Below are 25,614 nucleotides of genomic sequence, written 5' to 3'. Positions count from 1 at the left end.
CCCCCGCCCCCCACTTCAAAAGAAAAAAGCAAAATGAAACAAAAAAAGAGTGCACGTCTAATACATTTTAAAGTCAACTACTGGATTTCATGTATGGCTGTCCTCTCCTCGTCTTAAACTTATTTTTGCATTGTACTTTTTTTTTTTTTTTTTTTTATGTATTTGTAGTGTCATCAGTATGCCAATACTCTCTGCTGTCCTGGTGTGAAACTTCTGTCAACATGCACAGTGTGACTCTCACAGGGCATATTTTTAAGTCGTAGAAGAAAATGTCTGCCCTCGTCAAAGCTGCTCCTCCTCCTTAAACCCTCAGCTTTGATAGTTCGGAAATTACGTGTTCTTGTAAATAATGACCAAATCTATTTTTTTGTATTCTCTTTGATGACGGCAGACATTGAACAGACAACTGAGGTGAAACTATGAATTGTAATAAGATATTAAATATGTATTCTGCTTTATCTAAAATACGCAGTGTGACATTTCTTGAATTTGAACATAACTTTGTATGCATAATCTTTCCATAAAGAGAAATGTTCAACATCAGAACTCATTATCGCTTTTTCCATTTTCTTTTCTGTGACACCCAGGTGGCAATGTTTGAATTTGTGGTGGTAGTGTAGAGACATACTTGATATAAATGGAGGTTAAAACCGCAACTTATGTGCATTGAAAATTTATTGTTTCAAAGTGTAAACTCTGGAAAACCGTCAGGTATTTGGACTTTGTTTTCACTGTTATACGTACTGGTCAAATTGGCCTACCTCAGTGATTTTTCACCATATGTTAAATCCACTGTCATCAGCCAAATTGTTTTTTCCCTCCCATTCACTTCAATAAATCCCTTTTTATATATGTTTTGAAGCTTGTGGTCTATGTTCATCACAGTCAAGTCAAATGGTAAAGTGTATACGGGATTCAAGTTTTAGGTCATCAGGTATCGAGGATGATGGAAAACTGATCTACGATGCATTTTTTCAGCAGACCAAACAAATATAGAGGAACTGCCATGGTAACACTTCTCTAAGCCAAAATGCCATTCAACAACTGTATAAAGAGAGTTTGTGATATTGAGCATAAAAGCCTTTCTGTACTGTTATTCTACCTTTACAATTGACCAGTTAAGTGGTTGGTTTTAGCCCTCGGTACACCTCCATGCCTCCAAGCCCAACTTCACCTGTCTCTCCACTGTAGCTGAGCTCTCTCTGGTAGATCCTTTTCCCACTGTCTACTTTCACTGTAGCCTTTTATTTTTCCTTCAAGAAACATACGCATGTACCATGTGTCGGTGGTTCAAGTCTACATTTTAAAGGGTTTATATGGTTTTTTTTCTAATTATTTTAACATATCACATGATGTGATCAGGGAAGACTTGTGACCTTCACTTAGTTTTTACTTACTCTGGGTACAAATTCCATTCTTGCTATGCATGCAGCCGATTCATCTTTTTTCCTTTTTTTCATCAAGAGCAGAATCAGTATTCAAACAAGGCTAAATGTGATTGGTCCTGGAAGTACAGTTTAGCAGAATCTTTTTTTGTAACTGCTTGAACCTTCCAGGTATAATCGAGCCAATCAAGTGTTAATCCACTGCCCATTTCTTTTAAATTTCAGACTGAAAGAAAAAAACCTGTTAAATGTTGGCAGGGCATTTAAACTGCACTTTAGCCTAAATCTGTTGATGGTACACATGGAGGAGAGGCAGATTACCTGGAGTCTCCAGAGCAAAATTACACATCTACAAGTAAACACATCTCACTAATGGTGATATACTTAGTTTAAATGTAAAAGGATGGTTATTATTACAGTTTTCTGTACTGTTATGAAAAGGCAAGATAATATTTTTATACCTTATCTGAAGTTATGTTGAGGGAGTCAAAGTCAACTTCATACCATATAAGGTACAGTTTCACACAAATCTTGCACCTTTTCAACCGGAAACATTCGGCATTATCTATCACGCATCACAATCATTAATTGCGCAGCCACATCATACAAAAACAATGGGATTAACACATATACATGTCATTAGCTAAAAGGGTAGTGACAAATAAATAGAAGCAAATATACGTTAACACCCCCCCCCCCCCCCAACATCCTTAAAATTAGCCCTAAAAAACAATAACAGCCAGCAAAGCTTCCCTTGAGACCATATTTGAGTAACGCATACCACCACCTCTGGATCCATGTCTCCCCTGCTGCTTTCCCACTATTTAAATAAAGAATGAAACACTTAAAGTGAGTGGGCTACCCACTATCCTTGGGAAGAAAAGACTGCATTTTGGGTAGCTACTGTATATGTCAGTATTGTGAAGTCAATCTATAGCCAGCACCATCTGAAGGTGAGTAAAGAAGCTACGGGATTAGCAGCTGTGTGAAAAACGTATTCCCTGTCTGCTCGTCTCATCTGTCAAGTGCAGAAGTACTTCACGTCAGCCATTTTGAGATGATGTTGCAGCTCACTGCAAACTGTGTCTGCAGCAGGGTGTAAGGCCTTGGGGAAGGAACATAGGAGCCAGTGACAGTCTTTTTAACCTCCAGTTTTGCCTTAGCAGAACATGAGAATTAGATGGTGGTAGGGGGATGAGTGTAGGGGCTTTTTTTTGCGTGGTGATCAAGGTATTGCAAGGTGAATGATAGGGTAGGCACAGTGAGACAAACACTCAGGAGGTCTGGCAGGAAATATGCAATTACTCATCGTAACGCTTAAAGTGTGCTAGATATACGTTGTAAAAACAGATAATACCTAAACGGATTGGATCTCAAACCTTCCCTATGATTGATTTAATGTTAAGGTGGAAATCTATGAACACTGCCTTGTCTCCATTACTTATCATATTTGTAATTATTACAATATTTCTGTAATTGCGCCAGTAAAGAGATTATCCAACACCTATCATATTATTGTGTGCACTATGCAGGGCAGCAGGGGTGTAGTTATGATATATCAAAAAAGAGGCGTAGGAGGGCTCAGAAGCTTGTTGGAGGTCAGAATTGGGGGCAAAGGAAGCAGCTTTGCCAGTCCAGGAGGCTGAGAGGTCAGACGTTGTTGGGGCTAACGTTCTTCAGGTTGTTGAGCTCCAGCTCCAGCTGGCGTATTCGCACGTCCTTGGTGGTCAGCTCCTCCTTCAGCCGCCGCAATTCATCCTGCTGCCGGAAGAACATCCGAAGAAGCTACGTACAGAAAAAAAAAAACTCAAAAATGTGACAAATACACTTTAACTTAAAAGTATGACAATCTGATGTTAATAGAGGGACATTTAGAAAAAAAGTAGAGTGATGGAAAAAACACAGCTGTGTTGAGGCAGATTTGCATTAATTGCACAGCATTTCGAAACACTACTTTTACAATAGAGCAACAGCAGAGTAGAGAAATGACAGCTGAGTGATTCAGAGCATTACTTCTTCACACACCTCGTTCTCTGTCCTGGGCGGTACGTTCTCCAGCAGATCGATCCCATTCACTACTACACTCTTCTTTTCCTTCACTGGGGCTTTGAACACTAACTGGTTTGGCCGTTGGTAGCCCTCCTTTAGGGATATCAAGACTGGGTCTATTTGCAAATAGTGAGCAAAAACATGTGAAAACCAATACAAAAGAACGAAGAGGCTGAAGCCCTTAACAGATCACCGGATCAATTTATTTTGCTCCGCGTTGGTCTTAAACTTGGTGTGTCCATCCATATGTGCAATCATCTACTAACTGGTCTGCATACTAGAATCCTTAGTTTTTGTAATTAAATGCTCTGTGGGTTTCTAAAGTTTGCTAAGCATTCAATTATTAACATTTAGGTAACATTGGAGGAGGTAAAGCTGTATTTTTTTTAAGATACTTTTTTGGGCCTTTTTTTCCATTTATTTATTGTATTTTATATCTCCCTTTAGCTATATAGTTTAGAGAATATTATAGATCCAAGACGAAACTAACAGAAGGGAGGGACTCCGAGAAATTGACGCAATTTCACATCCGTCTGCTACTTCAGCACCATGGACAGCGCCATGGATTTGTCAACACACAGCACAGTTTAGGCTACTGATACTGCATTTCAAAGCCACGGCTGGGGCCATAGATTCTAACTTCTAACCTCAGTCAGATCAAGGATCAATGAGTCAGGCAGACTAGACTAACATATTGAACTTTGTTTGATGTTGTAATTTAAAGACCCCATGAGATGCAAATCAGAGTTTGAGTAAAAGGAAATATCTGTGGGTGTTTGCACCATGTTGGTGACAGTACAAGCCGTATGTTCAGTGACAGTGTGTGAAGAGTGAGAAAAACAAGACAAAATAAATACACAGCGATTGAAGTCGACTTGTATTTCATCCCCATGCCTTACTGTAGCTTTGTTTTTAAATATCTGTCACGCCTACGAAATGTTTTCCAGCACATCACGTCATCAAATGCAGGATGATATGTTTGGTATTTGATTTAGATCTTTACTAACATTGCTTTACAGTTGGCAAAAAATGGCTCCTGTTAAAACGTTTTATAAACCACCAAAGGGGCATCAACCATCAATCCATGTGTGTCTAAAGTGTTTACCTCTATTAATGCCGCTCAGCCATTCACTGGCGGACAGCGCAGGTTCAGTTCCTGCTGTCATGGGGTAGAGGTCCTCCTGGTATGTGTCGGACTGTAAACCAGGAAAAACCACATACATTCTTATTATTTTAGTGATTAGTTTTGGTATCTGAAAAAAAAAAAGCGTGATGTTACGATGTCTTAAACAGGATGTCTTTGTTTCAAAGCTTAAAATGTAAGCATGGGTTTGAAAAGATTCCTTATCCACACCAATGCCTCAGTGAGCACTCACTGGCCTCTTCTTTCAGTTTCGCTACAAACCAGAAAGACTTGATTTGTTCTCAAGTCAAACGGATAAATGATAAATTATGCTTTTGTGTTCCCGATTAATAACCTCTGCCCTTGCTTGCTCTCAGCTCTGATTAGCTAGCTTACGCGCTGTGTATTTCAGCTCATACCATGCTGGAATACTGTATGTCCACTGTAAGTGTTGCCAAGAGAGGTTGATTAAAGTCAGACAAAAACGACTTAATGGCTCTTTAACCTGTTATGTGCTGGATAAATGTGACATGTGAGATTGCATAAATGATTCATAATGAGAGAACAGAGAAGAAATCAGTTCATTCCATTATTTCATTCCCACTCACCCTTCTTGGCACAATCATCGAAATGGGCTCGATCAAACCCTTCAGGGTGACGAGCTTGTAGAAGCGGTACACCTCGCAAGCTCCCACATCCAGCCCGTGCTTTGGCATCACACCTGCAGACAAGAACAAAACGCGTGGGGTGACAAAACCGTTTTGACAACATGAAATCCCTTCCCAGAATTCATGGCTAATTGGAGTCACATGAAAATGAGAAAAATATCAAACCTGCTGCAAAATGACACAAGTTAGTAGAGCTAAATTCATCTGATTTTTTTTTCCCCCTTCAATGAATTTTATCCTTTCAGCCATGCAATACCACTTTTAGAAGAGTAAACCCCCCCATCCCATTCCTAAATACTGCTAATGAAGTGGTTAGGATTTGTCTTTCATATTTAGCTGGTCAACAAATGACTTACCGAGTCCTTTCTGTGGGGCCGGGGACCTGAACTCCATTAGGTATTGTAAGAACGGCTTCTCAGTGGTAATCTCAAAGTAACGGATGTTGCCGTCCCCCTGTCAGGGCAGCAAAATGTAGCTATTACTCTACAGTTCAAGAAGTAGCTCTAAAAAGTTTCAACCACATCTCTTTGTTTTAACATTTGGCTTCTTAATGCTTTAAGTATAGCCTCAACTTATTTTGTGCTAGGAATTCGATTCCCTAGTATAAACTGTGCTGTCTTTAGATTGAAATGCTTCTTTAAATGTTTCAACTACAATTTGAAATCACTGAAGTTAGTTTTAAATTAAGGGAGGGTATTGAAGATAAGAAAAGTATAAAATAATCTCTGGTAGAGCAACAATATTACCAGTTTAAAACATATATTAATGCACAAAAACCTTACAGTACTTCTCAGAGTACTTTGTTGTTTAAACATGTCAGTGCAGTAACATGTGGAAACTGTGTGACTTTGCATCTTAAATGCAATGGCAGATATTTGAAAAGAGGTTTCATAGGTTAAATCTGAAATATTTTAACAACTTTCATTATGTGAATAACATTGTGCAAACTGTTCTCATTTACAGAGAACGTTAACATTTCAGTTGCCAAACATGATCAGATATATGACACAGATTGAAAAAAGACCTGTATTACGTCCAGTAAGGCCGGTGAACTGTAGCTTGGTGTCAAATATAATTATTAGATGTATATTTGACACTTACACATCAAATTTATCTCATATTGTTTTGACTTTCACCTGTTTATTCAGTTTATAAATAAGCCACTTCCTGCTGCTCTGCACTGTTTTGTTAATGGTATGCTTAATGGTGACATTTTCAATAATTAATTACAACAAATTATGTATATATATATGCTCTTGTATCTTGAAAAAAGGGCATTTTGTAGCTTATTACTTTGTTTGGTATTTGCCATATCAAATTTGTACTGATTGCCTCTACCCTGTTACCTGGTCAGGTAAAAACCTCAATGTGCTTTACAGTTGTGTTTATTTGATAGACTTCATAGTAGAAAAATATTCCAAAACGTCAGAGTTCAATGTAGATCTGAATGAGGTAAATCTGATAAATATTACAGTCATGAAAAATGTTGTCCTTGTTGTGAGTGTCAGCGCTGACCTTGCCTGCCAGGTACAACATGTGTGTGTCAGCATCATAGAAGGGAAACAACAATCCTGAGAGGCCGTCTATGTCCTCCTCCATAATTGGCATGGACAAATCCTCCTGGGAAGAGCAAGGCACGCACGCATGCATGCACGCACCCACCCACACCCACACGCACACACACACACACACACACACACACACACACACACACACACACACACACACACACACACACACACACACAGTTAAACATACCCACTCGCTCCACCCACTCTGGCATCACACTCTGGCATAAGCCATATGGAGGTGTTGTCTGACCTGGTCCCAGAGAGCGATCTGCCGGGTGTTCCAGCGTGAAAACCCCGTGGTGAGCAGCCGCTTCATGTTGCCCAGGAACACCACTCGGTTTACACGGTGGTTCTTACAGCTGGCTTGCTGATGGAGCAGCACACAAAGATAGAGCTTTTATGGTACATGCATCTGCTAGGGAAGTTCATTCTCTTACATATTACCAGTATTTATCCTCGCGACCGTTGTATTGTTGTGACAGTACAGACAAAGGATACAAATACATTTGAATGATGATTTACAGCAGGGGGAAAGCTTTTACAGTTATTCTACAAGCTTTGCATTACCAGCATGACTATTGTTATATCTCATTTACTTTTTGAATGAAATTCAACAGACAACAACACATCTCTGTTGGAATCTCTGAATGTAAATCTGTATTTTAGGTACAGAACATTTTTAACGATTTGTCCTTTTTTCTTTTCCTGTCTTGTTCTACTCTGCTGCCAGATCTTGATCACCTCCACTTGGTGCAGCAGGAGTGCACCACATGGATCTAATCAGAAACCATTTCATGGTAATCAGGCGAGGTCAAACATGAAGTGGTTGAAAGGTGTGGAATAGCTGCAGTATTTTAAAATTATAAAGTAAAATACAGATCATTTCATCAAAATTTTGCCTCCTAAAAAAATTGTGAAAAAAATGTCTTTTAGGGGCTCAAGACCTGCTGAAGAACCAAAGAGATGCCATGGCCAACATGTTGTGTGTGGGTGGAAACATGAACATGAGACAACATGTGATTGTATCTCATTCTAAAACTATTAGAATTGACCTGCTGCTTTCCACAAGATTTTGCAACCTGGTTGCAGGATTTTCTACTATTCAGTTATAGCGCATTAGTGAGGTTGGGTACTGATGTTGGGCGATAAGGCCTGGCTTTCTGTCAGAGATCCAGTTCATCCCAAAAGTGTGATACGATTGAGTTAAGGACTTTGTGCAGGCCAGAAAAGTTTGTCCACACAAAATTTCTTTATGGACTCACTGTGCGTGGGGGCATTGTCATATTTAAATAGGACAATGCCTCCCTTAAGCTTTTGTAACAAATCTGGAAGTACACTACTGCTTGAAATATCTATAGCATTAAGATTATCCTTAATTGTAGTAAGAGGCCCAAACCATGAAAAACAGCTCCAGAACAAAAGTACACATACATTTATAATGAACTTCTCAACTAATATATGGACACTATACTTTTAAAATCATTCATTAGAGGTACATTTTATATAGCATATATAGGGACAAACAATAATTTCCTCAGTAGCATCAGTTGTAGTTAAGGATATTTTTAACATGAACAGTTGTTCTCTCAATGTGTAGTCTCCCATAAAAATCCCAGCCCCCTCCCGCTGACCTGAAGGACTGCCCCGGAGCGCGGCTCAATGACACGCAGCTTCTTGTCTTTGCAGCTGGTGGCCAGCAGGCTGCCGTCTGTGTTGAAGGACATGCTGAGAATGACGTCAGTGTGGCAGTCGATCATTTTCACCGGCTCTCCGATCTCCAGGTTCCAGATCAGGACCTGACACAGTCGGGCAGAGCTGTTAGATGGCTTTGGTGCTTGAATGGAATTTGACTTTGTTTTTGTGTGAGTCATGTGGTACCTTGTAATCGTAGCCAGCGCTGAAGAGGATGGCGCTGCTGGTGGGGTGCCACTCGATCACACCCACCCGTCTGCTGTGGCCGTACAGCTCCAGCACCGCCTCCGTCATGTTGCGCCTCAAACCGCCCTCTGGGATCTCCCATATTCGCACCTGTCACGTTCATATACACACATACAGTAAATATAAAGGAATACACAGTGTGTCATCATTCAATTCAATTTCAATTCAATTCAATTTTATTTATAGTATCAAATCATAACAAGAGTTATCTCAAGACACTTTACAGATAGAGTAGGACTAGACCACAAAAGACCCAACTATTCCAGTAATTCCCAATCATAACACACATACACACTTACAAAGGTGTTTTTTTAAATTTATTAACAGGTCAAATAAGTATTGTCAGAGTCCACTTTAGGGCCTCCAATCTACGATCAGTTTGACATAACCAGATCCCTCTGATCAAAAATAGCACATGGTATCAATGTAGCCCATTGCTTTAGGATTAGATGGGATTACAGCTATGTCTGGAGGCTCTGTGTTGGACCAGAAGAGATTATCCTCCAACAAGTGAAAGTAGTATATAGGACTCAGTGCTATGTACCATGGCTTTACTATGCTCGGTAGATTAATGTAACAGGTGCATGTTCTGGGAAAAAAGGCCTACAGGTTTTTAGTATTTGTCATGTAACATCTGAGATTAATAGTAATTCTGATTTACAGTAGATGTGATATTGTGTCTAAGGTCATTTATTTAGTCAGTTACTTAACAGCTAGTGGATTTGTGCCTTGCTCAAAGGCATTTCACGTGTGTCATGTGCCATTTTCACCAGAGCTTGCGACCAGTACAAATGCTCTAAATCAGAGATCCTCTGGCCATAATGGCTTGATGACCTCTTTGCCTTCTGGGCCAGTGGCTGTCAACCATCCTCAGGATCTCACAACCTCATGATGTCACAGATACAGTATGTTTTTCACATCTTCAAAGTCTTACAATCATATAGTACCATTACCCTCTAAAATCAGCCTACCTGTGTGGTAAAAATCAGATATTAAAAAGAAAGTGGGTCATACCGAGGTGTCCTCAGAGCAGGATGCTATGATGTTTTCAAAGAAGGGATTCCACTTGATATCCAGTACATTGCCTTGGTGGCCGCACACTTTTGGGTAATGAGAGTCCAGGCGGCCACACTGAAACAGAGCGACAGAAGGATGTTATATTATATTACATTTTTACGTTTTCTAGTTTGAGCATGCAGGTGAAAGGAATGGAAAAATTAGTATTTACAGTATTACAATATATTGTACTGTGAGCCACATGCCATGAATAATAATGTTATGGGAAGTAAATGGAGTAAAATAGAATAAATGTATACAGTACATGTTTTTGTATCTTGCACATAAAAATGCATAAAAGACACCCAGTATACTGTCATTTTGGTAAAACAAAATGTCTCACAAAAGAGCATAAATCACACAAAACTACAGTACAAGAGAAAAATAAAACATTTTGTTTTACATTCCCTACAAAAGCAGTGATAAAATGATAAGAAGTACTACTGAATGCAAATAATTCACTATCTGTATTCATCTCTTAAGAACATTACTGAACAAAACTATTCTTTTCTTTTATTGATGTTAACATGAAAGACTGACATAATGTAATAACAGTGAAATCACATCAGTGAGATGACTTGATAAATCCTGAACAAAACAAAACACACCCGGTTATTGTACAGGGACATCTGAGGCACATCATCGTTATTGCAATAACCCTCAGAGTCCACAGAGGGGCAGTGGCTCATAACAACAGATGAGAGAAACCTCTAAATGTCAGTCATGTTGGCATAAATATTTGATGTCACTTCAATCCACTGACCTCTTTTTTTATTTCCTCAGAGATTTGTGTAAGAGCATCAGGTCATGCCTCTGTGAAATCCTGTGTGTGTGTGCGTGTCTGTGTGTGTGTGTGTGTGTGTGTGTGTGTGTGTGTGTGTGTGTGCACGTGCATGCATGTTTACATAAACTGTCCTCACTGAACCCTGAAGATTCACTCCAGATACATTATCGAGCCTAAACAAACTCCACTATAATAGAATAAAATATAATATAGAACTAAAATAAAATGTTATTAGCAGCATTTCTGCAGCTTAACCCTCAAAGAGAGAATGAAATAATTACGGTAATTTTCAAATTGCCCCCTTGCACTCCTCAAACGGAAAACAATACATTTCGTTTTATTTTAGCAGGAGGCAAAATGGTGAAATACAATCGTACAGCATCAGTAAGGCTTGTATGTATATGGAGGTTACATTTAGTTATGTTCCGTAAAGTGTAGAAAAGGTATCACATCTCAAGTTCGCAAATTAAATAGGAAAAAATACTGTAATTTCACTTGTTTAATTAGGCTCACATCACACTAAATCAACGCGTTTATGCACAAAGCCTTCTTCAGAGCATTTAAAATAGTCAGGTTCATTTAAAGGTGCTCTAAGTGATGTCACGTGTTTTTTAGGCTTCAACATTTTTTGTAACATACAGCAAACATCTCCTCACTATTCGCGAGCTGCCTGTCCCCTGAACACACTGTAAAAAAACGCGGTCTCTGAAGACAGCCCAGGCTCCACAAACGGCAACAAAAACAAACTGGCCAACCTGCACCACCAAACATAGTGTTCCAGCGTTCCAGCCAATAACCGACAAGGAGGATTTGGGGGTGGGGGTTGGGGGGTTAGTGCGCGGAAGCACGGAAGGGAGGGAGAGGGGATGGGATGAGGAGGAGGGAGGGGCGAGCTAGCCTCGTTTTGTTTGAAAATACTTCAACAAGAAGTAACGTCACCCAACATCGCTTAGAGCACCTTTAAGAGATTCAGCGAGTGACTCAGGGACCCGGGGCCTAATTAATTAACAACCAATCAAATCATCCCATCCCATTGCTCTGGCGACATAGGGAAATCACAGGTGATTTAAACACCATTACGTACAATTTAACATAAAGTTCTAGAGCACAACATTTCTGGGACCTTATGTTGGTTGGCATTAAAGCATTTCAAACTCATTAAGTCAGTTTGTTTTCATGGTGTTGAGTGAGTTTATCCAAAACATTTCTCTCTGGGCCAGTTTCTTCATAACATCACCTCCTCTAGTAGGCATCACCATCTCTCAATCCCACAGAATTTTAATGACGAGGTTACATTTAGTCGTCAGCTAGTGTTTACCCATAGTGAACAATATTAGCTTGCTACTGACACCTAGCTTACAAGTTAGATAGCAAGCATATTCATATTGATTTAATCTCATACAATGATATATACAGTTTATATAAACTATACACAAAAAGAAAGCAGATCAATAAATGTATTTTGAATATCAGTTTAGTTAACCCACAAAAAGCAACAAGCAGGAAGTAAATGTTGAAGACCCCTGAGGCTGTAAGACATTTTTTTGTAAAGTTTGCCAAAGATACTGAAGGCTTTGCTAACAAGTAACAGAAAACATGCCAAAAGCAGTACACCTTGACAACAGTGATATGGGACATCAATAAAAGCTAAATTAAATGAAAAGAAAAGAAAAGAAAAGAAGGAAAAGAAGAGAGTGTGACTAAGCAAGACAGAATGATTCATATACATAACTAACTCAAGTTAGCATTGAAAGCTCTTTGATGTCAATCTCTTGTAATTTTCGGGTAACCTTGGACCACAATAGATTCTCACTACACTCACATGGAAACTCAGATTTGCTCATACATGTAGGCATGTAAAGATGCAAATTTCAGGAAAGTAAGATATGAGGGAAATGTAAAAAATGACAAGCCAGGCTAATGCCAAGATTTGATGAAGCTTTAGCTTTTTCTTTACAAGTGACTGTGAGGTTTTAACATGGCCTCAGAACATTAATACCCTGGGATGTAAGGGAGTCCTTATTAAGGTGGAACTAATTACTTGGAAAGACATAATGTCTGTTGGGAACCACAGGGTTCAGAGGGTCCATGAGGTACTATTAGGGAATCAGAAATTACAATAGAACATGATATAAATAAAAGATAGCTATCTCTACCACAATCAAGAATACACGTTTAATTAAAAATATCAATGAAAATAGTATTGCTAATGTTTATTTGGCTGACTGGCAGGAAAGAGACACCGATCTACATTAGGCCTTATTGTCTTTCTGCAGCTCATTTCCTCTATGGACTATGATTTCTTCAGATGAGCTCTCCTGGTGACGCACAGATGTGCAGGCCAGGTACCATCGGCTCCAGAACACCAAAGGCACCACTGTGATTACCAACTCTTATTGATTTGTAATTCCCAATACATCCTCATTACCACTGCTGTTCTGGGGTTACGGTATTACCACAGTACATCCTATTCTAACAAGCTGCATTTCAGGAGATTTATGTTTTTAAAATATGACTCCTCTGGCTATAATATGCAATAATGTGAATGAATAAATCACATAACTTGAGGATTTAATATTACAAGTTTAAGATTAGAAACGGGGTCTTTTCTATCCTGCTGTCATTGCTAGTTTTTTTTCTAAATAATTCACTTGTTGTTGCAGCTACACATCAGTGTAGAAAAAGAACAAGTTGAGTCATGCTTATTATTAAGTTGAAGTGATTTCCTGCTGCTGTGGTTTATCACATGTTAATGGCATGCTGTTGGTGCTTTCATATTGTATGCACAGCATGTTCTGCAGTGTGGTCGTTGGATCACTGCTGGCCTCTACAGTAGAGTTGTTTGACTTCACAGTGACAATTTAATCTAACCTTTATTATAAACTGTAGCAAAATAACATCCTTTTTCATGAATATACGCATTGTGCATAATATGTTGGTAATCCCCTTCCTTTAAATGACATTAAAACATGTGCAATGTAAAATACTTTATACAGATGACTTTAGAATAGGCGTCTATTCATACCAGCGTTTCCCCTATGTACAGGCCACGGGAACCTGGGAAATATTCTCTTTCTCTTGCCTCATTGTTTATAGTAGTAGCAATGGTAGCAGTGATTGAAAAATGCACCACACCCACTGCACTCTCTTTCTTTGTCTGAGGTGATGAGGAGGTGTTTGGGACCTTATGTGTCAATTTCTGGGCCGGTGCGTGTGTGTGCCAGGTGGTGCCAGTGGCAGTCTATCCACTTGCTAGTGGCAACCATATGGCTGTCTCGCCGTCTGTCATCGCAATGTCTGCCATGCTTACACCTCGCTATTAGCCAAACCCACCACAGATTAGAATGTACTTTCTTTTTTCTTTTTCTACTTATTTTTGGGCTTTTTATGCATTGATATTATAAAGTGCAGATAGACAGGAAATGGGTTAGAGAGAAGGGACAGACAGCTGATTGATCATTTAAATTAACATTACAAAGAAGTGACCACTTGCCTTTAAAGATGAACAAATAGTCATCTTAACTATTCAACACCATCCTTTTAGCATAACCAAATAAAATTAAATGAAAAAGAATAAAACAGAAATGTATTCTTACTGTTCATCCTTTTGTTAACTGCTAATACAAGGGGTCACTTATGTTTGCTAATTTGTTGTTTTGACTGGAAGATACTGCATGAAACAGCAGCCACCATCCCACAGAAGCAGTCATCTGTGCTGCTGCTGAATATGAGAAATGCCTTTCTAAACTCGTCAACTCAGCAGAAACCAGAGGAAATGCTTAAGTGCAATACTTTGACGAGGAAGAAATCGATCAAGTTATGATCTTTAGACAGGTCATGGAGAGAGTCATTGCACAACATGAAAAATACCACAGTAAACTTTAAAAGTTACTGTAGATGATAATGTGCAATAGGTATTCTTTTACCCTGTAATCAGAAGATTTTCTAGTTGTTTCCAGAAAATAACCACCTTAATTGCCATTTCAAATGGAATGGTCAGAAATAAAACTACTACTTATATCAGCTCTTTTCTTGATATTTGCTGTATGTGAATTTTCTGACTGATAAGACTTTTCTCTTTATTACTGGACTGACTGAAAACACTTGTTTGCTCAGTACACCTCCCATTGACACGTTATCTATTAATGTCTTTCACTCAATCCTCTATGTTTAAATTATACTAAACTATAAAATAGTTAACTTGTATTCACAACCAGCCAATATGACCCAATCTTTCTATCTTTACAAGCAACCTTTTTACTGTATATATCATCATGATGCAATGCGAGCGTTACTTTCATTATGTGATGCTGTGCAGCTCTTCTTCATATTCAAGAGCTCGAAACAAAATTAGTTCCATAAACCAAGAGCGCTGCATCTCAACTGCCTAGAGACCTCGGAGTATTACCTGCAGCCTCACCAATTTTAAAAGCCATATCTGAGGTAAGCAGTGTAGGAGGACAAAATGAAAAAAAACTCCTTTTCTTAAATACATTTGTAAAAGGTTATATCAAGTGATGACGTGAGACCGTATTATGTACTCTGTTGCTCTGTATATTAAATGATAAAGTATGGCAACAGTGGACAGAGTTTGCAAATGTGACACAGTTAGTTTGTGACTTCAGATCTACAGTAAATAAAAAAAATAAAAAAGGCCTTGACTATCTAAGCACTTCAACTTATCTAATCACCTAAATGACAGAGCCAGTAGTCTTTTGTAGCTGAGGTCTCCCTGCCTCACACCACAGCAGAACTGCTCAGCTTACCGAATACTTCTGCTGCCTGATAACAGCTTGACTTGACCCTGCTTGGCAGCCAAGAGCTTTTCAAGTACCTTGGCACAGTCGCTCTTAAAGAGGCAAAGCACTTTATGGTTTCTCAGACCTACACTGAACTACAAAGTGGAGTGAGAGGCAAATTATGTTATAGCCTTGTAGAAAAATAACACTCATATTTGTACGGCACAGTCCATAATACAGTGAAACATAAAAAGATATATACCAATAATCGGCATCACGTAGGAAACACCTCAAGAAACATCTCAATTCACAATAGGCAAAACAGCAACATTTAGAAATGATTCTATACTTTACATCTTAAATGCAGTTCTTGGAAAAATTACCTTTCACTAGTGTAAGACAATACATCCCTTTACTATCTGCATAATACCTCTAAAATGTGTGACTGTGAAGCTTATCTTCCATATTAAAATCTGCAATACTGTTGTATAATAAATAACCCAGCACAAGCAGTAAAGCAGAATTGTATATGCTGAATATGAGGAGAATGTTCAGTAAAAAGAAACACATTCCCTTTTCCTATAATGAGAAAAACATTGTCACACTTTCCACTATCAACAGAGGCTTTTTGTCTTGTTTATGGGAAATACCAGTGTGCCTTTATGTGATCACATTGGCAAATTCTACCTTGTTACAACTTTAACTTGAAATGCTGGCTTGAGGAGTTAAGGCTGGCATGCTCTGCAATAACAGGGAGTGTCTGTGGTGAATTTGTGCGAAAACTGTTTTCAAACTTAAGATCTGACAGTGCTGTGAAGTAGCTGAAACCACAGAGTTCTGAAAAATCTGTGGACAATATGTATTGTCTAAACCCTAAACAAATATAAAGTGTAATGCACCTTAACATCCTAAATGCTTTGACTCACAGTGAGTCACTCAAGCTATGATTGTTAACGAAGCCTAATGTCAATTTTGAATAATGTACAAATGCCCAAAGACTGTGACTCGGAACTAGCAACAGCTGAGTATTTTTTTAAAGCTATAGTGCATAGTTTCTGCCGCCCCCATAAGGAATTCTAAGTAATGACAACAAAACTGTCGGCGTGTCCACATGATACAAGCCTTCCGAACCCCCCACCCCCCCTCCTCCACGCAGTTGCTAGTAGCCAAGGAGGACACGGAGGATATAAAAAAAACATGATGGACTCTTCAGAAGAGGTAATTATCTTCACTCGAGTTTCTGCACGGGAAAGTCACCGGACGCCACAATCTTCTGAACATGAGCCATACTGAGAAATACAGAGAGAGTTGTGTGGAGGTGATAGTCTTGGCTATGTAACTCATTTGGCAATATGGCTAGAATGTAACAGACGTTCATTAATGTAAAACAGTTACGCACTAAAGCTTTAACGCACAATGAAAAAAGAAACATCACATATCTCCCCTGACACTGAAGTGTACAGTAAAGTAGAAAAATAACCTCACGGGTCTCCGAAGATGGGAAGACCCCATTAAATCTTTGACCTTGGTCTGCATAACAACAAACAGCAAATCAAGCATGTGACAGTGCCAGTTACCTGGGAAACAGGTATAACAATGAAAGAGCCCCCGCCGGCACTCTCAGTGACAACTGCCAGGAATGTGGAGTTGACGGCACAGAAGTGGTTGTCATGGACGTTCTTGGTAATGGGGACACCGTCGAAGCAGTGTTCCCGGTTGCCCACTTTTCCGTAGACATTTCGAAACTTGGAGCTTCGGTAGGTCGGACGCCATGACATCTGAGGAGAATAAATAAATAAATATACAAATGAGTTTAGGTTTCGTTATTTTACAGAACATCCTGATAGATTAATTGAGCTTCTTTAATAGGGCTGCAAGTGACAATCATTTTTAATTATTAATAAATCTGTCCTAATGCTTTAATCATCTGTCAGAAGATGTCACAAAATGGTAAAAGATGCCCATCATCATTTTCCACAGCCTACTGTGATGCATTGCTTTTAATGTCGGACCAAAAGCCCAAAACCCAAAGACAGTCAAATCATTGCAAACTGTACAGTATATAGTTTTCAAACTTAATAAAAGGATAACAGCTTTGACCTGGATGGCAGAAAAAGTATTTTGTAGATGCAGTTCATTGTGGTTAAACTTTAGGTATGCTTCAGATGACACCCCTGCTTTTGTACTATTCAGAGTGTCCAGTGTAGCAAACAGAGCAGGGTTTTTGACATTGTCTGTAGGCAGGAGAGAGGAACATTTAGCCAAGCTGATACTGTAACATCACAAAAAATGTTTTAATTACACTGTAAGGGAAAGTTATCTTTATCCTTTGAGTATTGTTTGGAACTTGACATGATGATATTGCACACAGCATCAATGAAGCCTAATGTCAATTTCCCATCTACCAAACCCACAGTTGCAGGGTGGGCTGTCCCATCTGTGCAGACATGATAACTGTCACACACACAGTTGTGGGAAATTGTCCAAATATGTCACGGGTGTGAGACTTTCGAAGGGTGAAAACTGGGTGAAAACAGTTTTGACACCATTATATGTTGCCTTAGAGCCGCTGATTAATGTGTCAAGATGGAAAAGCAATGATAGAGACATTTTCTTCCAAATAACTTCACTCACAGAATAGGACAGCTGTAGAAACCAAAATGACATATTACAGTATGTCCTGTTGTTCCTCACTCTATTTTGGCTCACATGGATCTTGTACAACAGAAAAGCAGCCTTTGTTTGCAGCCACTACACAACAAAAGAGAAGTGGTTACGTTTGACTCAAGACGCTTTCTTTTGTTTGTCACTCCACCACAAGAATGCATCGATGGAGCTCTTGATTGTATTTGGCGTGAGCTGGCTCTGCATAAGGACTTAAAGGTTGACTCAGTCACAGGAAGTGGATGTCAAATGCCCTTTGTTCCATAAGGAAAGAAGTTGGTGTCATTTTTTCTGAGAAATCTTCTGAAACCGGATCTTTTCATGAGAATAAATTACAGTGACTATATCAGTTCACAACAGGAACTGGCAGTTATTTACGACTCTTGTCAGATCAGTAGCAGCAATGCTGGGTGACATCAGGCAATCCTCTATTCAGTATTGTTCTTGAGATGTGGAGGGGAACTGGTGGGAGTGGTGTACACATGCAAATGGAAACATCCTCAGACCATGCGGCTGCCATTGTCTTTCCCCGTCCCTTTCCGTCTCAAACCAGCCTGGAAAAATGGCATCCAGTAGGCTACAATAGTGTGGGTGATCATCGCTTTGCCCTCACTTCAGCACTCAAATGTGGCAGCTGTAGAGAGTCTGCAGCAGTATTACAGTACCATTGCAGTTACAGTGTCACAGCGTGTTTTTGAATTTTGCATATGGTGCTGAAACTATTACCTACCTGTAGTGGCTATTTCTCCACAATCAAAATCAAACAAACTTGAAACCAAAAGGCAAATGAAGCACCATATGAATGAAATGCAAGCAGGCAAAATAAGTCCATTGGTAAAAGGGATGTTTCTGTGTTTTCTTGTGGTTTATGTATCCTAAGCACAAGCAAACAAAGACCAAAGAAACATTGCTCCTCCTGCCTCTTTTGCTCCGATAAAAAAAGAAAAAACCCAGACCCGCCCATGTCCTCCCTGCTCCGATACCTGCCTACCTATATAGACCTAAGGTGCCTGCAGTGCTGTCAAATTCTTGCACAACCAAGAACAAGCACATAAAATAATGTCTAAATAAAGAAAATATCTAGATGGTACAAACATGAAACTACTTGACCAGCTACAACATTAAAATAATGCTTACAGTAATCAGTAATAAAACTAACTACTAATAACTTTATTATTATGTAAAATATATAATAACACCAGTAGCCATTCTGCATACCAATTACTTTTTATGTTAATACTTTAAGTACATTTTACTGGTAACACTTCTTTACTTTTACTTTGTAACATTTTGAATGTTAGTAGGTTGCAGCCCTATGTATAGCATTCTACTGTGAGCAGGTCATATGCAGCATATAAATATCTCAACCCTCATCCCATTCAAACCCAGATTGAGTGCTCTGAACCCATGTCTGTATGAGCAGCATAATAGCAGCCTGTTGAAGAATTAATGTAGAACAGAAGAGCAGCAGAAAGTGGCCTGAGGGACAGTTAGAGGAGAGGGAATGAGGAGACTCGCCTGCTTTGAGCTCTCTTTACAAGGATGCTCATTCATTGGTCACTGGGGTATGGCGCAGAGAGGATATCTGTGTGTGTTTGTGTCTTTCTTATCTCACGAGGGTTTGCAGCATGAGAACACATGCGCGCGCACACACACACGCACACACACACACACACACACACACAAACGCAGCAGCATGCACATACACAAAAGCACAAAACTCAGAAGAAAGTGACTTTGTATCCATCAACACCGATCATAAAACTCCCTCTGGGGTTCAACAGGCCTTCTCAACTTTGCAGACAGTTGTTTTTGTTGCATATTTTCACCATAAAAATGTTTAATGCCAACCTGGATAAATAAATCTCCCATTTTATATCTGAATACCAAGCTAATAATATTAATCACCCTGAAAATGCCAACTTACCTTACCAGTGTCCTTACAGTGACACTATAGTCACAGTGTTGCTGCGGCCTTCTCAGACTGCAAACATCCACCGTCCTTTCTAAGCGAGCTGCCAGGATTTCCTCTCTTCCTTCCTTCCTTCCCCTTCAAATCCAAGCAGGCAGGCTGTCTGTGCTCTACCTCCTTCACTCTCATGTTTTTCCTCCCCCCTCCCCTTTAAACTCTCTCCTCCTACTGGTACTGATAGCTGGAGGGCTAGCACTCCCCCCTTTCCTCCGCTTACCCGTCTCTCCCATCCTGCCACTCAGTCAGCCCTCTGTCTCTGTCTGTCTCGACCACAGTTCATGCTCCAGCCCAGTCAGTAGTGGCCATTCATTCTCTTTCCTCTCCCACACACTGCTTGTTTGGAATCACAAGGCCCTTCTGGGGTGATTCCCAGCAGTTTTTCACTCCCTCCACCCTCCCCTCTTTTCATCTCTTATCTCTACTCTAATCCTTCCCTCCACAGGTACAAAACCTTCCTAATATCTGTAAAGACAGGTGGACGCCAGAAGGAAGGTCTGCAACTGTGGACCTTGTTAGCAACTGCAGCAGGGCCAAAGGCATTGTGATATCACTTTCAAAAATAGTACAATACAATACAGGCGGTCAGACTGTTGCTTTAAAAACCCCAGCTTGGAAGCGTATAGAAGTAATCTAGAAGACATCTTCACGGTAAGGTGTTGTACATTTCACAGTCTTAAAGCTAAGAATGTTGTCCTTTAACTCCATGTCTGTATTTTAAACATACAGCTTATTTACTGTAGCTATAGTCAAAAATTCTAGATCTTGTCTTTGAGTCCCTTTTTATTTTTTAGTGCCGTGGGGAAAAATAATTCTCCCATCCTTCGATTAAACTTAATAGTATAAAGGTAGGCAGATTAAAACCTTTTCTCTCCACCCTTTAAATGATATAAATTTAGCTTGTAATCAATTGAAACCATCATAAAAACAAGTTTATTATATGTGTTTATAGGGGAGGTAGTGCAGTTTTGTATTTAGATTCCACATCTTGCTCAAAAAATGTCTTCTTACACCTAATCTAATAAAACATGTGACTTCATGTTCTGTTACAAATGACTTAAACCTCTCAAAAATGTACTTTTTATGATCAACAATTTAATTACTAATAAAGAACAATATATGAACATCTTAAATTGATCTTTACAAATATGTCAGTATGTATGTATGTAAGTATTTAAAATAAATAATTTCCTTCTGTTTCAAAGTATATTTTAGCTTTTTATATTATAGTTTTAACATGTAGGAGCTGTGTGTGACTCATAAGAAGTAATTCAAGATCTTTGACCCACGTATTATCATCATTATGTTACCATGATCTGAAATGTATAAACAAGGTGCAAGCAAGACTTAAATAACTGACGTTAATTTGAACACCAGTGTTTGTTCCTATTTAAATAGATGACTCCATTAGGAACAATTAATTTTTATGTCATAAAAACAACACTGACGAAACCCCTTTGCCAGGAATATGTGAATTTATTTCCACTGACAAATTAATATTATAGAACCTGTAAATCCTAAAAATGTTTTTTGCATCCTACTCAAATGCATATTTAAAGATTGAATGGAGCTGGAGATAACTGTGTGACTCCAGCTGCTAAATCACTGGCTGTTCCTCACTGACAAACCCTTAAAGTCTCTTTCACTACAGTTTCTGAAATGACGATACACAGAGGCAGGTGTAACAGTGAAAATTGTTTGTCCGTGTGTTTGAAATGTGGGTGGAGCCCTTGAGGTTCACTGTGAAGGAGGTTTGCCTTTGGCCTCTTGGCTCGTTGTGTACAGTATGTCTCTTTGTGTGTAGTTTACTTGTCTTTATTATTTGTTGTACATGTGTGTCCGTTTATGTGCCTGCGTCCATGTCTGACCATGTGTTACCTGTTTGCAGTAGTATACATTTTATGAAGTGTTCATGGCTGCAAGGCAGACCACTCCAGAGAGTAGAGTGTGTTTACTGATTTTTTTTACGTCTTGCCTCAAGACACTGCTGCTGCTCTGTGCACACTCAATCTTTCGCTTTCCTTCTCTCTTTTTGAGGTTTTAACCCTCTTTCCGATATCCTAAAAGCAGCAAATATTTGTGTATCAGGTAAAAACAATCACCAAAATATAAAACTAGCTGTTGAACTGCAACAAACCACTAAATAAAATATTTATTTTCATAAGATAACAACATCACTTGGCTTTGCTCTCCCATCAGCCAAGCTGCAGTCCAACTTTCTCTCTCTTCTCATACTATACCCAGTCAATGGCAGCATACTGACTCATTATGAACCATAAAAGGCCATTCAAACAGCACCAAACCAAATCAATACTAATCAAGATTTTATTAATGTTGGTGCCAAATAAGGAAGTAGGCCCATTTGAAATTACATTCAATAGATACAAAAGGGAAATCCACGGGGAGACTGCATGTCTTGTCACTCAGGCATAGTGAAGTCCTGTCAAGCCAACATGTTCTGTGTTTTCCTTCTCCCCCTTGGCAGTCACACTGTACAGTCATTTATGATGACTTCCCGTCTCTGTGAGGAGCAAACATCACAAAAAGCGAGCTATCCTATTGGTTCTTTTGGCCACATTTCCTCACAGCGTGAAGTGGGATCTTACACAGGAAGTGTCCCAGCTTGGCTAAAAGTGCAGGAATAGTTTTCTACTGCCATGGTAATGCACAACAGGACAAGTGGTTCTAAAAGTTTCATTGAGACGATAGACTATTAGCCCACTTATAGACCAAATCTTACTTAAAGATCAGTTAAAACTGATGCATAATGCCTGATGCAGACAGCCTTGCATGCAATGTTTTCTGACAGCATCACATACACACAGAAGTGAACAAAAGGCACTGCAGGCGATGGCAGCTGTGAGCAAGTGGCTAATGGAACAAAATGAAACAGAACAGGATAGATTTAACACACCTGCTCCAGCAGCCCACAGTGAATCAGTCCATCTGGATTTTTGTCGGATTTTCCAGATGGCCAGTTCAGGAATGTTGGAAAGGTAACCTTTTATTTGAGCCTGCATTCATTTCAATCAGTTGGAAAGAGAGGCCACAGGAGCTCTTGGAACTCACTCAGTCTCTATTATCTGGCCCATTTATGTCTATTATATAATTTCTGGAGTTTCTCACACAATTAAGAAGCCACACAAACACACCAAAAAGGCTCAACTGGTAAAAGGTCAGGTGAAAGGGTTAACATCTTCCTATTATTCATGTCAGCCCTTCCACCAACGATAGCTCATGGGCTCATTGGCAGGTGGAGAGTGGGGGTGGTGCTACGTGAACTCCACATGTCACATCTGCAAAACTACAGTATACCGCTGTATTATAAAGCCTATTAACTGGACAAATACCCACATGATGTCTCTTTAATAAGTCACAGTGGAGCTCGCAGGTGCATTTGTTTTACTGCATGCTTTAAAGGACGTATTATTTGTTCCATTGCAACTACTATGGCACACAGTAATGCAAGAGGTCAGTTATTTGCTTAATGTTTGACAGTTGAATGGGGTGGACATTTAAAGATGCTTCATTTGGTGATTAAAATAAAAAAAAACAATCAGCTATAAATTCCACCTGCCGCTGAAAGTCGACGTATTTGTCAGTCCCTCCAGAAAAACGCGATTATGCGATCGCATAATTCAATGCATAATCAGCCATTATCATATACATGCGGGGGTCACATTTTTTCAAATATGCCGCACTTTCACCGCATTAAATTGCCAATTTCCGCGCAAAATATGCGGTGCTTACATGATTTCATAATCCCCGCATTTTCGTTGCAAAAAAGTCACATATATTTTAGCAGAAAGTTGAAAAAATGTACAAGAACAGCCATTTTCCCCTCTGCCATGGGAACGTTATGAAGTGACGTAATTACGCGACGTGAACATCATCGAAAACAGGTGTTGGAGGTTGAATTTGACCTATGAATTTGACATGTACTTTGAGTCTCTTAAGTTGGTATCCAATAAGAAAGCTATCTTAATATCTGATGTCTACTCAAATTTCTTTAAGTGCTCCTGCTGTCTATATTATTAACGATTTTTGAAAGTCTGTCTCTTTTGTATCTTTTATTTCCCTCTGTTTAGACTATTACTTTTATTTTTATGCATTTTTTAAGAAAACGTGCCGCATAATCAAGGATTTTTGCCCGCAACAATCACAAAAAAACTCCGCGTTTTTCTGGAAGGACTGATTTGTTGTAATACTTAAGGTGCGCTTAGCCCCATTTGTGACATCAGCACTCCGTATGTTATGTCCATCTGTTGGTTAGTCAGACATTAGTCTATATCCATGACGTTCCACTTCCAGAATTGTTCAGGTGGCGCCGCAAATTCCGACGGATGTCTTTCATTTTGGCCGGACGTCCGTTGCCTTCTGCTTTCTTTGTGTTGGCATTTTAAACTCCAGTTGATTTATGAGGACTATGGTTAACTGCTCCTCAGATCTCTGCAGGGTAAATCCAGACAGCTAGCTAGACGATCTGTCCAATCTGAGTTTTCGGTTGCACGACTAAAACAACCTTTGAATGTACACATGTTCCACCCAAAGTTACTTCCCGAGGCTATCTTGCAGAGGCACCGTAGCAACGTCCGGCGCTTACCACTGCCCGAGACGATTGTGATTGGTTTAAAGAAATGTCAATAAACCAGAGCAAGTTTTTCTCCCATCCCGGAATGCTATGTGATGTAGCCAGACCCTCCTCGGCTCCACAGCGTGTGGATGGTCTGGCAAAGCGAAACCGCTGTAAAATAGTCGTGCGAGAGAAATCTCAGATTGGACAGATAGTCTAGCTAGCTGTCTGGATTTACCCTGCAGAGATCTGAGGAGCAGTTAACCAGAGTCCTCAGAAATCCACCAAATTTAAAATTCCAACACAAAGAGAGCAGTAGGAAAAAGAAAATACATGCATCCGGCAGAATTTCCAGCAGCACCGGAGCAATCCTGGAAGTGGAACATCAATGATATAGACTAATGCCCATAGACCCCCATGTTAAAATACTGGCGACTACGTCCATATTTTATATTTTTTCTATGGTCTAAGAACAGCCTCACAGAGCAGCTAGCATGGCAGTCTCGTCATACAGCCACTACCTCGGCATGCCAAAGCTAGTGTGAAGAAGGAGAGCTGAAGGGAGCAGGAAATGTTGTAGCTGTAATATTGTAATATCAAAAACCACTAGTATTACATTTTACCTTAATATACAGTAATACAACCTTGAAACTCTTTGTTAATATCTTACAACAATGAGCAAAGTAGACAGTTATATTAAGGATGACTCTTAATACAGTCTTTGTGCCATGGACATGAGCCTGGTGAAACAGCAGCCTGTGCTGTTTGAGTGTACGTTCATGATGATAGGGTATTACCCTGTGATAATGACAGGAGATGCAGAAGCTCAGCTAATGGCAGCTCTTAGGCCTTAAGCCAGCACCATTAAGCAGCAGTAATGGTGCAAAGAACACATTACCCAAGGACAGGAAACCCAGAAACTCTGCTGAAGGGCACTTATCAAAGCACAAGTACGTGGAGGAGTGGGTGTCCCGGAATCCATCCACTGCTGTTTAGAGTGTAAAAAAGGGTTCATGACAACAGTGAAGTAATATAACTACTATGGATATATACAGTCATTTTGATATATATGCATATAGACGTTTTGATATGTTC

The 25,614-nt window shown here is 39.5% G+C and overlaps 2 protein-coding genes across 12 annotated transcripts in view; one reads left to right on the top strand and one right to left on the bottom strand.

Annotated features, from left to right (window-relative positions):
- The window catches only part of anp32a (acidic (leucine-rich) nuclear phosphoprotein 32 family, member A), a 7,021-nt gene extending 6,167 nt beyond the window's left edge, over window positions 1–854 (top strand). For all 4 annotated transcript variants that reach the window (XM_028584151.1, XM_028584153.1, XM_028584152.1 and 1 more), the window contains exon 7: window positions 1–854. This exon is cut by the window's left edge. The gene's annotated coding sequence lies outside the window, so the exon portion shown is untranslated.
- Window positions 855–2,092: 1,238 nt separating this feature from the next.
- coro2ba (coronin, actin binding protein, 2Ba) overlaps window positions 2,093–25,614 on the bottom strand; it is a 46,667-nt gene continuing 23,145 nt past the window's right edge. For 5 of the 8 annotated variants that reach the window (XM_028584114.1, XM_028584093.1, XM_028584104.1 and 2 more), the window contains exons 3-13: window positions 16,891–17,091; window positions 9,749–9,865; window positions 8,675–8,824; window positions 8,428–8,592; window positions 7,047–7,163; window positions 6,741–6,845; window positions 5,582–5,678; window positions 5,166–5,278; window positions 4,540–4,630; window positions 3,411–3,550; window positions 2,093–3,170 (exon numbers count right to left, since the gene is read on the bottom strand). In XM_028584114.1, coding sequence (XP_028439915.1) covers window positions 3,036–3,170; window positions 3,411–3,550; window positions 4,540–4,630; window positions 5,166–5,278; window positions 5,582–5,678; window positions 6,741–6,845; window positions 7,047–7,163; window positions 8,428–8,592; window positions 8,675–8,824; window positions 9,749–9,865; window positions 16,891–17,091 — 1,431 coding nt within the window. In that variant the 3' untranslated portion in view covers window positions 2,093–3,035. Of the gene's footprint in view, window positions 3,171–3,410; window positions 3,551–4,539; window positions 4,631–5,165; window positions 5,279–5,581; window positions 5,679–6,740; window positions 6,846–7,046; window positions 7,164–8,427; window positions 8,593–8,674; window positions 8,825–9,748; window positions 9,866–16,890; window positions 17,092–18,707; window positions 18,840–19,904; window positions 20,204–25,614 lie in introns of those variants that run through there. The other 3 variants (XM_028584138.1, XM_028584123.1, XM_028584128.1) reach the window with 3 other exon arrangements.

Source organism: Perca flavescens, chromosome 1 (assembly GCF_004354835.1).
Source record: "Perca flavescens isolate YP-PL-M2 chromosome 1, PFLA_1.0, whole genome shotgun sequence".
Taxonomy (NCBI): Eukaryota; Metazoa; Chordata; class Actinopteri; order Perciformes; family Percidae; genus Perca; species Perca flavescens.
Note: the sequence above shows the minus strand (reverse complement) of the source record. Positions and strands in the feature narration are given on the sequence as shown.